Source organism: Malaclemys terrapin, chromosome 5 (genome assembly GCF_027887155.1).
Source record: "Malaclemys terrapin pileata isolate rMalTer1 chromosome 5, rMalTer1.hap1, whole genome shotgun sequence".
Taxonomy (NCBI): domain Eukaryota; kingdom Metazoa; phylum Chordata; order Testudines; family Emydidae; genus Malaclemys; species Malaclemys terrapin.
In genome coordinates, this window is record NC_071509.1 from 73,318,662 (window position 1) to 73,334,078 (window position 15,417).

The 15,417-nt window shown below is 42.9% G+C and overlaps 1 protein-coding gene across 3 annotated transcripts in view; it reads right to left on the bottom strand.

The window, feature by feature from the left end:
• PALLD (palladin, cytoskeletal associated protein) overlaps positions 1 to 15,417 on the bottom strand; it is a 319,604-nt gene that overhangs the window by 154,827 nt on the left and 149,360 nt on the right. For all 3 annotated transcript variants that reach the window (XM_054030227.1, XM_054030226.1, XM_054030228.1), the window contains exon 10: positions 14,557 to 14,902. In XM_054030227.1, the coding sequence (XP_053886202.1) occupies positions 14,557 to 14,902 (346 nt within the window). The remainder of the gene's footprint in view (positions 1 to 14,556; positions 14,903 to 15,417) is intronic.

Below are 15,417 nucleotides of genomic sequence, written 5' to 3' on the forward strand. Positions count from 1 at the left end.
GGAGTTGGGAGCCTGGAAGTAATCCTATGGCTTGTGGCTCCATGGCAGTCCTGCAATGCAGACTCTCCCAAGGCTTCCAGACTCCCAGGCGAGGGAACTCCCCAAGAGTCTGGAAGCTCTGAGGTCCTAAGCGCCAGGGCTGCCCACAGGGGGAAGCTGCTTCAGAGCAGCTGCTGTGTGTGAAGTTGATGAGAATGAAACAAAACCAAAATTTAAAAGCCAGAATTTCTCATGAACCAGAAATTGAGAGTTTTGACAGCTCTACTGCTCCCTCCGAGTCTCTGATTCTCTCCTAATCCTCTCTGATCTCCTGATGTTCTTTTTCCAGTACTCTAGAGATTATGGAGCCCTCTATTGGCTGAGTACTGAACTGTGTAATACAGTGCTCTCCACCAGAGCATTTCCCTCCAGCTCAGCTGGGCTGGGGGGAAGGTATCTAGTAATTAGGGTGACCAGACGTCCCGATTTTATTGGGACTGTCCCGATATTTCTTTGTTTGTCCCGCATCCCGACCGACGTGCGGTCGGGACACTGGACAAACAAGGAAATGCGCCAGAGCCTGGAGCCCGGAAGTGCTCGCACCCCCCCCCCGCCCCGACTCCACTCCCTCCTCCCCCGATTGGCTCCCTCCTCGAATCCCCGCCTCTTCCCCAGGCTCACCATTCCTCCTCCCTCCACAAGCGCTGGAGGGAGGCCTGGGAGACTCAGAGGAAGTGCGGGGCTGGGGTGAGTAAGAGTCCGGCCTGGCCCAGTGCAGGCAGGACTCAGTTGGGTGGTAGGGAGAGGAGGGGGGCGGCCCGCGGGGCCAGGCGGCGGCTGTTGTTCTCCCCCCCGGGCAGCGGGACACGGGAGCAGCCGCTGCTGCAGCTCCCACTGCCGCGGGGGAGGAAGCGGCCATGGTGCTCGGCGGCTGCGGCTCTGGCGCCCCTGAACCCCCCGAGCCGGGGCCTGCTGCAGGGACCCAGCAGCGCGCACGCTGCGCCCAGCCCCTGGCTAGTCGCGTCTGGGCTGCTGCCCAGCTGGTGCTATCCCGCGGCAGCCCCGGGGCGGAGGCATCAGCAGCCCAGCCCCGTTCGTTCCCCTGCGGGACCCGAGTGGGACGGGGGGGCTGGGGCCTGCTGCCCCCGCTCCGGGGCTGCCGCGGGATAGCACCAGCTGGGCAGCAGCCCAGACGCGACTGGCCAGGGGCTGGGCGCAGCGTGCGTGCTGCTGGGTTCCAGCAGCAGGCCCCGGCTTGGGGGGTTCGGGGGCGCCAGAGCCGCAGCCGCCGAGCGCCATGGCCGCTTCCTCCCCCGCGGCAGTGGGAGCTGCAGCAGCGGCTGCTCCCGAGTCCTGCTGCCCGGGGGTGAGAACAGCCGCCGCCTGGCACCGCGGGCCGCCCCCCTCCTCTCCCTACCACCCAACTGAGTCCTGCCTGCTCGGGACCAGGCCGGACTCTTACTCACCCCGGCCCCGTGCTTCCCCTGAGTCTCCCGGGCCTCCCTCCAGCGCTTGCGGAGGAAGGGTTGCTTTTTTTTTTTTGGCCACGCCCCCCCTCCACGCCCCCCCCCCCCCACGCGTCACCCTCTCCCCCTTCCCCCGCGTCCCGATATTTGACTTGGGTGATCTGGTCACCCTACTAGTAATCAGCCAGCAGGCAGAGGCTGCTCAAGCCAAGCTGCCATCCAAAGCAAAACTTCCACGTGCTGCCCTACCCCTACTCTCTCAGAAATTTGCAGCAGGGACCCACCCCTCCAACTCATTCCCAGTCTCCTCTGGGTCTAGATACCCTTGCGTTCCCTTAACCCTTTGTCCGGAGCTGCTCAGCTCAACCACAATGGGACCCAGGCACCCCTCACCCCATGTACTCTGCATCCCCAGCCCATAGGCAAGGGAGTTTCCCTAGCAGAGGTGTGCTTCCTGCTTCTTTGAGGCCTTGGGGAGGAGGTGGGACTGCTTCCCCAGCAGGCTAGCTGAGGGCTGCTTCCTGCTCCTCTGAGCCCCAGCCAACAGCCTCATCCCCTGTTGCCCATGGAAGGAACCAGCTGGCAGTCCTGAAATCTGCTGCCCTAGGCAGCTGCCTAGCTTGTTTATGCCTAGAGCGGCCTTTAACAGCAGGTTCTCTACAGTTCCTTACTCCATGAATAGTCCCATTGATATCAACAGGACTGGTGGAGAGACTACTCAGCATGCTTAAGGGTAGTAGAATCAGGGTCTCCATTTTTACTCAGTGACTAAAAAACTCAATTATTTAAACTCTGGCACATCTATCAAATAGCTATTGTACCCATTCTACAGTGAGAAAAATGAAGTACGGAGACATATGTTGCCCAGAGTTACATAGCAAGTAAAGAGAGCCAGAAATAGAACTGAGCACACAACTCCCAAATCCTTGTTTTAAACACTAGAAAACATTCCTTAATATGGGACAGAAAATGGACAATACAGTTTAATGTAGAGAAATGTGAAAGATAATGAATGATAAGTCTGTGGGCAATGAACCAAACTAGGGACTACATAAATGGAAACAAGTCTTGTACTATTATGACTGTGGAAAAAGCCTGGAAGCTATCAGCCCATTATCTGGCTTCAATAAAAACAGGATACTGGGGTATCTCAGGGAAAGAAAAAAAAACAGACATTTTATTTTTATGCAAGGTTCTGATTAAAACTTCATAGACTACAGTGTCCTGCCTAGAAATTCCTCCTGACCAAGTTTGACCCCTAAATTTGCAGAGCTATGCTGGAAGATGCGTGGGTGGGGTGAACTGCAGGTTGGCTTATCTGATATTTTCTATTTTTGCAATAAGCTGAACTTTCCCAATAAGTTTTGTTAGATAGAGACATGAGACTCTCAACAGGCATAGTGATTCTGAAGAGAGTACAAATGGAAAAAATAAAATCAGTGGATTTCAGATTATCTATTTTTACCATATAGTATACATTATACAATAGAACATACAATAGATACTTACAGTAAAAGACAATGCAATTTATTTTAATTATTTAAAGTTAGTTTTAAAAGCTATTATCCAAGACTCTAGGTGCTTGTACAAGCTTAAACATATAAAACCTACAATAAAATAAATAAAAAACAATAATAATATCAACCAGTACTGAGTAAAAATGGTGCTCTTCCTTTCTGAGAGATCCAGAGGGTAGTTATGGCTCATTGGTTCCTAGGGTGTTCTTCTGTGGCATGCCACAGGGTTCCAGCATGTAACCTCTACTGTTTGACATTGATCGGAGGCTTATAGGAAGATTATTGAAGAGAAGTGGGCTATGATGGCAATAGTATGCTTATGAAACACAGTTCTGTCTCCATCTTAACTGACCTAGCTAAGAAAGTTGCCTGACTGCACTAATATCTAGATGGTTCAGGGGCTTGGAGGAATGCTAGCTTGACTGAACCTTAACCAGGAGAAGACTGAGATGATACTTCTAGGAAGAAATGACACATTTGATGAACCTCACTGATAGGAATTCAGCCACTACTCAAGAAATTGCTTGAAGACAAACTGTAAATAAGTTTATAAAAATATAGTGTTTGCAAGCAATTCACAAGTAGCAAAACAGTCTAAATTCTAATGAACTTTGTTCACAATGCTGAGTGAAGCAGAACAATTAACTCCATGTCTTATATATGAAACTCCTGTTAATACATTCCAGAATGACATTTGCTTTATTTATTTTTTTTTTTTTTGCAATAGCAATTCACTATAACCTCCAGATCTTTTTCTGTAGTATTGCTGCCTAGCCAGTTATTCCCCATTTGGTATTTGTGGATTTGATTTGTTAAAAACTGTCAGTTCATCTTAAATTATTTCCTTTTTCTTTCCCTGCCCCTTCCACTGAAAGTCAGCACATTTTACTATACACGGATCATAACTAGCAAAATTAGGAATAAGGTGCCAAGTTTAGGAGCATACTTTTGCTGCTGTCAGATGTGGCTTTGCTGAATATAATTGGCATCTGTTTTGGCATGATAGTTCATCATGTGCTTGAAGGGTTGGTCAGTTTCTGTCTTGGCCTCTTAAATAGAAGTTTAGTTTGATTAGCCTTTCATCCTTAGGAATTTTTTGATCCATTTTTCATTTAAAAATAAGGTTCTGTCAGAAGTGGCCTACCTATCTGCTGTGTACTCTATACAAAAGACACAAGATGAAACACTGAGGCCAAAAGAGTGAATGTGATCCTTGGATGCAGAAACAGAGAAATAGGATGTTTTTATTACCTCTGTATTTGGCACTGGTGTGACTGCTACTGGAATACTGTCTCCAGTTCTGCTGTCCACAGTTCAGAAAGGATGTTGATAAACTGGAGAGGGTTCAGGGAAGAGTCACAAGAATGATTAAAGGATTAAAAAACATGTCTCAGAGAGAGAGAGAGAGAGAGAGAGAGAGAGAGAGAGAGAGAGAGAGATGCAAGGAGATCAATCTGTTCATCTGTTCTGCTTAACAAAGGGAAGGTAAAGAGATGACTTGATAACAGTTTATTAATTTCTACACGGGGAATGAATATTTGATAATGGATTCTTCAATCTAGCAGAAAAAGATATAAAAACAAGATCCTACGGCTGGAAGTTGAAGCTAGACAAATTCAGACTGAAAATAAGGCATATGTTTTTAACAGTAAGAGTAATTAACCATTGGAACAATTTACCAAGGCTCTCAGTGGAGTCTCCATCACTGACCATTTTTAAATCAAGATTCTAGGTTTGTCTAAGAGACAGGCTTTAGTTCAAATAGGAATTATTTTCAGGGAAGTTCTCTGGCCTGTGTTATATGGGAGGTCGGATCAGATGATCACAATGGTCCTTTCCGGTCTTAAAATATATGAATTTATGAACTGCAGGGAGGCCCAGAATGGCAGCTCCTACTCCAAAACTTCAGCAGCTGGGCTGTCTCATATATCCACACTCCCTGTTGCTCCCAAAACAAGCCCAAAAGGTTCGTCTCTCATGCTGTAGCAGGGGATTTATTTCCTGTTTTGGGACCAGAGACAGCTGGGAAACATAACTCCCTCATCTCTCCAAAAATAGTGATAAGCCTGTATAGTCTAAATGACATGCATGTTGGGTGATTATGGAGGGTTGGGAACAGAACAATACTATGAAAAATCTGGTGGTATGAAATATATTGAAATCTATGTAAATACTTGGAAGTTTGCAAAGCTATTAAACCCTTTATGTAGAAGCATTTTTGTCCCTTACATATTAAGGAAATCTGTTATTAATGTCAAAACGTCAATCCTGAGATGTGCTGAGAACCAACAAAATCCTATGGATTTCAGTAGGAATTCAGGAAACTCAGCAGCTCACAATGTCAGGACCCAAGTCAATGCTGCAGAAGGAAAGGCTGCTAAATAGAAATAGATGTAGAGGCATACACACAATCTTCTCTCAGGAAATGTTTTGTACTGAAGAGCTGTACTGTCTCTGTGCTTCTGTATAGTGTCACTAACCCCAATAAAAAAAAATAAAAATAAAAAAAAGGGACTTTGTCTCTCAGTGTATGTATATGGCCTAGTATAATATTCTGGTTGGTGATCTTTGACCCTGATCCTGCATGGTGCTGGGCACTTTTGCCACTCATTGAAATTAATGCGGGTTTTCGGCATTTTACAGACTTGGCCCCCCAATGAATATTTGTTGCACTGAGAGTTAAGGGAGAAATCACTACTCTGATGTACAGTAACTCTTACTATGCCTAACTATATTCAAGATAAGCAACTTTCTCCATTTTTCTTCTCTCACCCCTCCCCATCTTGTATTACACTAAAAATTTTCAGTGTTTGATACAAAATAAATCGGATGTCTTTTTCTGTGAATATTTTGCCTCTCCAGGTTTGACAGGCCTCCCAGGTATACTGGGATAGAGCTGACTGTGCCCAGAGGAGCTCTTTAACCTCTTCCTGACTGGAATGGGAACCTGTCCCACCATACTACCTTTATGTTGAAATAATATGGAACTTTCATTAAAATTATTTAGCTTTTATATATACTACTCCAAGTCATTAAATTATCCCAACAAAGTTATGGAAACCTACAAGAAAGAAGGAGCCTAAAGTTATCTGGTGATTCTCTAAATAAGAGATTTCTTTGTACAGCTAACAGACTTTAGAACTTTCAAGACCCAATGACCTGAATGGATAACACACATGCTTGAATCATTTTTTCCATATGATGATAATATATCCCAACATATTCAGCAACCTTGTTCCAATATCTATTTTTTTGTAAAAAATATTAACATACCTTCATAGCAAAATATGGACCCCAGTAAGTAGGTATGAATTTTCAGACACTTATGTGAACATGCATTACATATCACAATTACCCCTTTTGACAGTGAGATGCTAACACAGCTTTTCATGCTGATCCAATGTCAAGAATCATTATTTTAGTTCAAGAAACACTTTAAAATGACCTTTGACAATCAATCATTTTCTTGATAGTTCTGTTAGCTGAATGTAATCAGTTAAGTATTCCTTGTAAAATATAACCTAGTACTTATACAACTGCTGTATGTTGATTAGTAACCCAAGTAACAGAAATTCTACATACTTAATCAAGTACTGCAGCATACTTTGTGTCTCTAGTTTTGTTAAAAATTACCATTAATGTGGAAGGGAGAGAAGAGGAAAGGCAAAAACAAAACATTTGTGTTAATCAGTAAAGGGTATTTAATTGAAAGGAATTTGTATTGTAAACAGATCGAGTGATCAGGTTAGTATTCAAATTCTTTTCCATTTCATTTGAAACCGCCTCAAGTTTTGGATCATTATTCTTGTTACTGAACATTATATTGCAGTAGCACTATAAGTAAATCAGGTCAGAGCCCCATTGTGTTAAGATAGTAACATATAGTCAAAGAGTCCCTGCTCCAAAGAGCTTGCAGTCTAAAAAGGCAAGACATAACAGATGGATGAGACAAACATTTTTGTATCTAATGTTGTCTGTTTATCATGGTCATCATTTCCATGTAATTAAAAGGATTTAGTATTTTCCCCATAAAAATGTCATGTCTTTGTCCCCATGGTACACCTGCTACTGAACAAATATTCCATAAATGTTTACAAAATTTGACTCCTGTCCAGTGCAGTGGAATATATGACCTGGGTTAGATACTGCTTTAGACCATATAACCTCAAAATATTTCATGTTTTATCAAAACAGAACACACTAGTCAGTGTCCTATTTGCTATGTGTACTTTGCTGTCTTTATTGGCTTTCAAACTATTAATAGTTTGAATCAAAACATTGTATAGCATACCTTTTAAATTAAAGAAAAATATGATTTTGGTATTTTCTGCTCAAGAAAAAGCCACCACTTTTCCCACTTTCTGCCTCACCAAATAAATCTTAAATGAGTAAACTATGTACAAAGTACATAGATTGCCACATATAGAACTAATTTCAGGGACATGGATTTGTTTCAAACAAGATCATACAAGAGATTTGGGACTGACATCTTTGTAATAGTTAAGAATCATTCAGATATTTGTATCATAAAAATAAGGGCCCTAGTCCCATTTGGTAGGTACTGTACAAACATATGACACATGAGGAATGTTCTGGGTGGCACGACAGGGCTCAGGCCAGCCCCCACGAGGGGCAGGAAGGGAGCACCACCCAGCCTTGCTCTGCCCGCAGCTCTGCTCTGGCCCTGCCCCCAGCTGGGGCCCCAGCCTTGGACCCTGACTCCCAGCCCAGCCATGGCTCCGGCCCAGCTCGTAGCCGCGGTCCCAGCCCTATAGCCCCACTCGTGGCCCTGGTCCTGTTTGGCCCTAACTCTTGGCCCCTGGCCCTGACTATGACCCTGCTCCCAGCCCCCAGCGGGGCGCGCGTGTGCGCGCGCGTGTGTAGATAGACAGGGGTAAAGGGGGCCGCGATCTAAGTAGTTTGGGACCATTGCAGTAGGCACTACCATCTCTCTTATCTAACTTCTGGCTTCCTACAGGATAGAATATGACCTGTGTTTAGTAATAGCTTCTGCAACATCCCAGGTGTGAAACTTAACCTGCACTGTGATTTTTTCCCAGCAGCAACTAATAGGTGATGTATATTTTATCTCATTAAGCTCCATTCTAAGTACACTTGACACCAGCCTGATGCAACTGCTATCATCATCATGCTTTAGGATTACATTTCTTAGAATCAATTACCATGAAAGCAAGCATGTTGTAGCAGCTTTTAAAACACTTTTCTATACAGAAGACACCCACAGTAACTATCTTTGGCATGACAACTCTTGGTTGGACACAGCTTGGATAAGTTAGTATTATACACTTATATGCCTCTTTTCATATGCAAATTATAGAAAACTGGTCACACATCCATAGTTAATGAGTTCTGTTTTGAACCTAAAGCAGGAATTCAACCTAATTGTTTTCTACGAAAAATGCAATGCATCTTTCCCAAACTTACAGCGCTTACTCTGAGTACAGAGTAATAATGGTTTGCCTGATTAATTAAAAAACTGTGTTCTTTAAGAAATTTAACATCTGTGTCAGTCTTTTCTTTGCCAAAATGAGCCTAACAGAATAGCGCAGACACTTAGAATCATAGAATATTAGGGTTGGAAGAGACCTCAGGAGGTCATCTAGTCCAACCCCTTGCTCAAAGCAGGACTAACACCAACAAAATCATCCCAGCCAGGGCTTTGTCAAGCCAGGCCTTAAAAAACCTCTAAGGATGGGGATTCCATCACCTCTCTAGGTAACCGATTCCAGTGCTTCACCACCCTCCTAGTGAAATACTGTTTCCTAATATCCAACCTAGACCTCTCCCACTGCAACTTGAGACCATTGCTTCTTGTTCTATCATCTGCCACCACTGAGAACAGCCTAGCTTCATCCCCTTTGGAACCCCCCTTCAAGTAGTTGAAGGCTGCTTTGAAATCCCCCCTCACTCTTCTCTTCTGCAGACTAAAGAAGCCCAGTTCCCTCAGCCTCTCCTCGTAAGTCATATGCCCCAGCCCCCTAGTTATTTTCGTTGCCCTCCGCTGGACTCTCTCCAATTTATTCACATCCCTTCTGTAGCGAGGGGACCAAAACTGGACACAATACTCCAGGTGTGGCCTCACCAGTGCCGAATAGAGGGGAATAATCACTTCCCTCGATCTGCTGGCAATGATCCTGCTAATGCAGCCCAATATGCTGTTGGCCTTCTTGGCAACAAGGGCACACTGCTGACTCATATCCAGCTTCTTGTCCACTATAATCCCCAGGTCCTTTTCTGCAGAACTGCTGCTTAGCCTGTCAGTCCCCAGCCTGTAGCGGTGCAAGGGATTCTTCCGTCCTAAGTGCAGGACTCTGCACTTGTCCTTGTTGAACCTCACCAGATTTCTTTTGGCCCAATCCTCCAGTTTGTCTAGGTCACTCTGGACCCTATCCCTACCCTCCAGCATATCTACCTCTCCCCCCGGCTTAGTGTCATCTGCGAACTTGCTGAAGGTGCAATTCATCCCATCATCCAGATCATTAATGAAGATGTTGAACAAAACCGGCCCCAGGACTGACCCCTGGGGAACTCCTCTTGATACCGGCTGCCAACTAGACATCGAGCTGTTGATCACTATCCATTGAGCCCGACAATCTAGCCAGCTTTCTATCCAGCTTATTGTCCATTCATCCAATCCATACTTCTTTAACTTGCTGGCAAGAATACTGTTGGAGACCGTATCAAAAGCTTTGCTGAAGTCACGATATATTACATCCATTGCTTTCCCCATATCCACAGAGCCAGTTATCTCATCATAGAAGGTAATCAGGTTGGTCAGGCATGACTTGCCCTTGGTGAATCCATGTTGACTGTTCCTGACCACCTTCCTCTCCTCCAAATGCTTCAAAATGGATTCCACTTCAAACTTTTCATATAGTTAAAATTAATTGAAATCTTATGCACAGGTTATATTTGAAGAAATTAGGTTATTAAAATAAACCATTAACAAGTGAATCCAATTGCTATGATTATATAGGTTAGCCAGACAGACAGGTCAAAAACGTAGGTCAATTTTAAATGGGGCTATTGTGATGCCAGAGGTAACTACCAATCAACATCATGCAAATTAGCTGTAGAGGAAGGAAGTGATTCTATGAAGGAGACTGGTCACAGGTAACCAGAGTACTTATTGACAGAATGCTGGGCCCAATTGTCATTGCTCTTCAGAGATTCTGTGACTGCATACTAGATTGGATATCAGTTCTTGAAAGACTTCCTGTAGCACTACTTCATCAGCACCACTGCACACTGAGGTAGTACTGCTGGGGAAACTGAGGCAGGAGGCCAGGGGAGCCCTTATTACCTCGAGATATTGGGACTCAGGGACTGAGCTCTCTCCTACCTCCCCTTTAACATAGCACCGGTCTTACTAATATAGATCTTGAAACCCATAAGTCAATTGCAAATTAAGGGCCAGATTCACCAGTACACTTCAGCTGCTTTGGGCTTCCCTGGTGACGCAAAGCAAGTGTAAACCTAAATCAACTGGCTTGGTTTACTCTGGCTAGTTTATTGTACTGATGAATCATTTCTCAAAAGTGAAATAATAAAAAACAACAATTTAAGATTAATACTACATATCATCAAGATGTTAAAAATATTGCAGGGTAGCATACTCTTTGGGTTTCTTATTTAGTGCTAGTGTATGACATTTTCAATACATTTAAACACATTAAGGAAATTCCCTGCCAAAAAGCCCACACACAAACAAAAATCTGCATTAAGGTGTTGATGTTGAGAGTATGTGTCAGTAACATAAGAATAAAAAAACATTACAGGGATTCTGTAATAATCCCAAACCCAAGAGTTACAAACCCAGGAAATTCAGAATAAAGGTTACACTTAAAAAAAATCCAAACATATTAAGGTATGAAATGCACAGTTAAGATACCCAACTCTGTCCAGTAGTGATATCATGAAGGAGGAAAAAAAAAGTGTCTTTTAATGTCAGTGCCTTAATAGTGTTGTTGTACCCATGTTGGTCTCAGGATATTAGAGAGACAAGGTGAGTGAGGTAATAGCTTTTATTGGACCAACTTCCAACCAAGAGTTGCTTGTTTCTCTCACCAACAGAAGTTGATCCAATAAAAGCTATTACCTCACCCACCTTGTCTCTCTTAAGAGTGCATTTTTTATATCTTGTTTGGATTTCTTTTAAGTCTGAATTTCCTGAGTTTGTAACATTTGGTTCTGGGATAATTACAACATCCTTGTAATGAGTCGGTTATTCTTGCATTATTGATACATACTCTCAACCTCATTTTCATCATAACATTTCTTTTTCTGGGAATATATATTGGGCTTCAGAGAATGTGAGATTTTTGCTTGTGAATACTATAAATCCAACAGCATTGGAAAATGAAATAATCATGTTAGCTGTTGGGTAACAGTTTTGTAGAATTAATTTACTATAGTGCCACAAGCCCAGGATATAAGATCAACTCATCTGGACTGGAGAAATGGGACATGAATGTCTGGGGGAAAAGCTATAATTCTGGGAAAGTGTTTTTCCTCACTGTGCTCTACTAATCTCCGGTATTTCTTGTATTTCTGTGGTGGTTAGTTCCTCTCCAGTGGCACTGATGTTGAATGCGGATTAAAAAAAATGCACAGTCTGCCCAAAGCAATCATTTGAAAACAATTATTTCAGATCTGAACAATTAAACCATACTTTTCGGTGTGAGGTTACTGATTAGACACGGGTTTTTGGTAGTCTGGATTTTATTTATGGTCTACCACTATTTAATTGAGGTGAAGAGAGATGGGTGCATAAATGCACAGGAGAGCCCAGTATCTCAGGAAATATTAATCTTTAGTGAGCAGGACAAGGGCCACGAGGGTGGGCCAAATTCCTTTGGGCAGTGTCAGAGCTCCTGGAGACCAGTTGTAGCCCTCTTTGTATGGGGGCTACGATTGATCAATCCCAATATCTATAAGTAGCGCAGCAATTGTCCAGGAGGTGGCCGAGCACTGCTTGTAAAAGGTGGCACCAGCTGGAAATAGGCTTCTTCCTGCAATATTCCCCTTCCCTGGCCATGAAAATATCACCTCTCTCCCCTTTTCTTTTGGGTTATTGCATGCTGACTTCTATTGCCTCATTCCTCTCTGTTTGTGTGTGGTTGCAGGTTGTACATCACGTTACTGTAGCGTGTTATCTGTTTGTGTGGGTACAATCTCACTCCCACTCTGACCCTTGTACGCTGGGTAAAGGTGCTGGAGGGATGTAAAGTGCTCTAAAAGCCCTGAATCTGACTGGTGGAGAATTCTCCCTGTGCAGAAAGCAATGCAGCCAGCTGCAGGCTGTTTTTGGTGGACCCTCCTGCAAACCCTGGTGTAGGAGCCCGGATGGTAGGGGCATGAAGACTGTAGCTGCAGAATATAGTGCTGCACAGATTCTAGGGTGCACTGCCGCCATAGGCAGCTCCCAATGCTGTCTAAGTTATGCTGGGGACCACTTTGGCCCCCCAGAGCAGGGCAGAATCAGCAGGGTGTAAAGGTGTCTTACAGCCACTTTAGCCCCTCCTCTCCCCCTACATTGCAAGATCTCTGCTCCTCTCTTAGTACAGCACAGCATCTCACCCAGGATTTAAAAACCAACTGCACACATTCACATTGCACAGGCACACTTGAACTTTAAAGCAATTGTGCTGGTTTCCTCTTTCACAGGTACAGCCTATTTGCTCAGTATGCATGGTGTCATGGTTCACTGACTTGATGTTTGTTTCACAGGATCACAACTTTAGGCACGTGGCAGAAGTTCTATCCCTGCTGAGGGGAACTAAGTAATGGGGGATGGCACAAATCCAAAGTTAAGGGTAATACTTTTTCCTCCACAAATGAGACATTAATCTATCTCTTGTGCAAAAGAGGGCTGGATTCAGAAGGCCTAACCTCTGATGGCTAGGCTAGGTGGTTTCTTCTTGCAGTAGCCTGCTCTGGACTGTAGGCATCGGAATAACAAGGGCCTGGTAGGGTCTTGGGTTTAAACAGGATGTTTAAGCCCAGGACACTTTAGCATGCTCTGGGTTTGAGCATGAGGTGGTGTGAGGGAGCACCTCAAGTCTGCTCTTACTTTTTCACATTTCATTTCGGGCAGGACAGATTGCCTCTAATGCTTGTCTCTGTCCTCAGTGGATCCTGCCACTTACAAAGGAAGGGAAACTAGAACAATGCAAACTATACTGTAAACATATGAGGAGATGTATGCTGAGAACATATTTCACAAGATGAAGGCTTTATTTTAGTAGGCTTACAAAAATTTTAGATTCAACAAAAGTTTTTCTTATAATGACTTTAAATTCCTGGATTTTGTATTGATACCATAATGTGAATATTCAATTAGAGTCTGCAGCTAGAACATGTCATCCTCTGAATTTCAGTATAGCCCTTCCCTCTTCAAAATACATATCCACAAGCACACCCACACCAATTAGTGTGCAACTGTAAAAACAAAAAGCCAAGTTCTTCTTCACCTGAACTGTGTGATGAAATCCTGGCTCAAAAAAGAATCATGATGTCATTCTAAAAACTTGTGCCTAAACCACTCATCCTCCTTTTAATGACCACAGAACTGTTTTGTCTGCTTTTCATAGATATGCAGAAATAATTAGGAAGATTGTATTTTTAATATACCAGTAATAGTTCTGACCATGAACTAAATACTGAAGGATTTTAAACTTCATTAAGGTAAGAACAGCTGTTGTAGCCTGCTAATCACTAGTGCTTAAGTTTCTCTTACTTACAGTCACCTGAATACAGTTAACACACATTATTTTGGACAAGCCACTACAAATAGTGTTATCAATATTTCATTGAAGCAGTAAGTCTCCTCTGCATTCATAAACCACTGAACCACATCATTGCTACTTCTTTTTAGCTGTATCATCTTTATAGTTAAATATAAATTTATTGTTTTTATAGACTATTGAACATAAGCAGAAACCAAATATCACTCACTTCATTCTACCAATGGTTCTCAATGCATTACTTCTTCTCATTAGTACCTTGTTACAGGCCATTGATCTGAATGGTTCTTTTGGTTTTGGCCAGCTGTAATTTCACAAATCACCATACCCATTGTAGAAAAAAACCTATGAAACACAGCACCTGGTAGACACAAGGCTTTGCATGGCTGATGAAAACAGACACACAATTGGAAAAAATTTGGACTTTAGAACAAGCCCTGCAGTACTTACCCTGGAAACTCTCACTGATTTCTACTGAAGTCAATAAAATTTTTCCCTGAGTTTAGGTACAATTAGGTACAAGTGATTGAATAACAGACTAGAACACCAGCCATTAACCTGAATTTCTTTTGTTTTGCGGCTTTAACGTAATATACCAAGTTGTAATATCCTTTCATTTGGTATGATTTTAAAATGAACTACATGGATCGTCTTGTATTCAGCTGCTTGGAATTTAATCCATATCAATGAGAAAGACACATTAATCAAGATATAGTCACAGTTCTGGCCATTATTTGTCTAAACACACAATGGTTCTAGGGCAGAAGGTTTGCTTTCAACAGCCAGCAATTTAGAAAGGAAGAATAAAAACCATGCAGAAATACTCACAGCTTTGGTTTGGCAAGGACTGGTGGTGGTTCCTTTGTGGGTGAAAGCAGGACATCTGGAGCTGGGGCAGATTTATCACTACAAGCTTTGCTGTTAATCACTCCATTTGCTTCATGACTGGGATGGATGCCATTGGTTTTCTTCTCAGCAGTGTTGAGCTGTAACTGAATGGCTGCTATGTTGGGTCTAAATTCTGTGTTGTTCACCTGTTGGCTCTCTGTATGCTTCTTTGGAGGAAGCTCAAGAGAACTAATCTCAAGAACTGGAGGGGGAGGTGGGAAATGTTGGAAATCATCACTGTTGGATTCTCTTGTTGACAGCTCATGGCTAGAGCTTTCAGAGTTGGCTAAAACAAAAAGGAAGATAATCCCTGTCCAACAAGTCATATTCAAACTACATAACAGATACTTCAACACATATGCACAGTGTGCTTTTAGTTCATTAACGGTGAGATCACTTCACTTTTGTTATATATCATAGCTACACCAGCTGGATATTTTTTCTGAAGCTCTCACAAATATTCACGCCAAATTAGATATGCTACTGACTATTCATTTCCTAACTACCCATGATGCAGGTGGAATAGTTGCTAGTTACGAATGAATGATTTACAGTTATTCAAGGACAGCCACCTGAATGAATTGCCTGCGTTGGAATTTTATTAGCATTCACTGCACATATTCAACAACATACATGTGAGTGGTTAGTATACTCCAAAACTTAACTGCCTGCATTTCTGTTTTAAATTTTACATAAAATATAAGGATTTTATTTTCATTTTTGTCAGCATAATTTCATCTATTTTCTTTTTGCTTCTGCTGCCATCTAGCCTCAGAGTTCTGATGTTAAGGAATCTGTCTA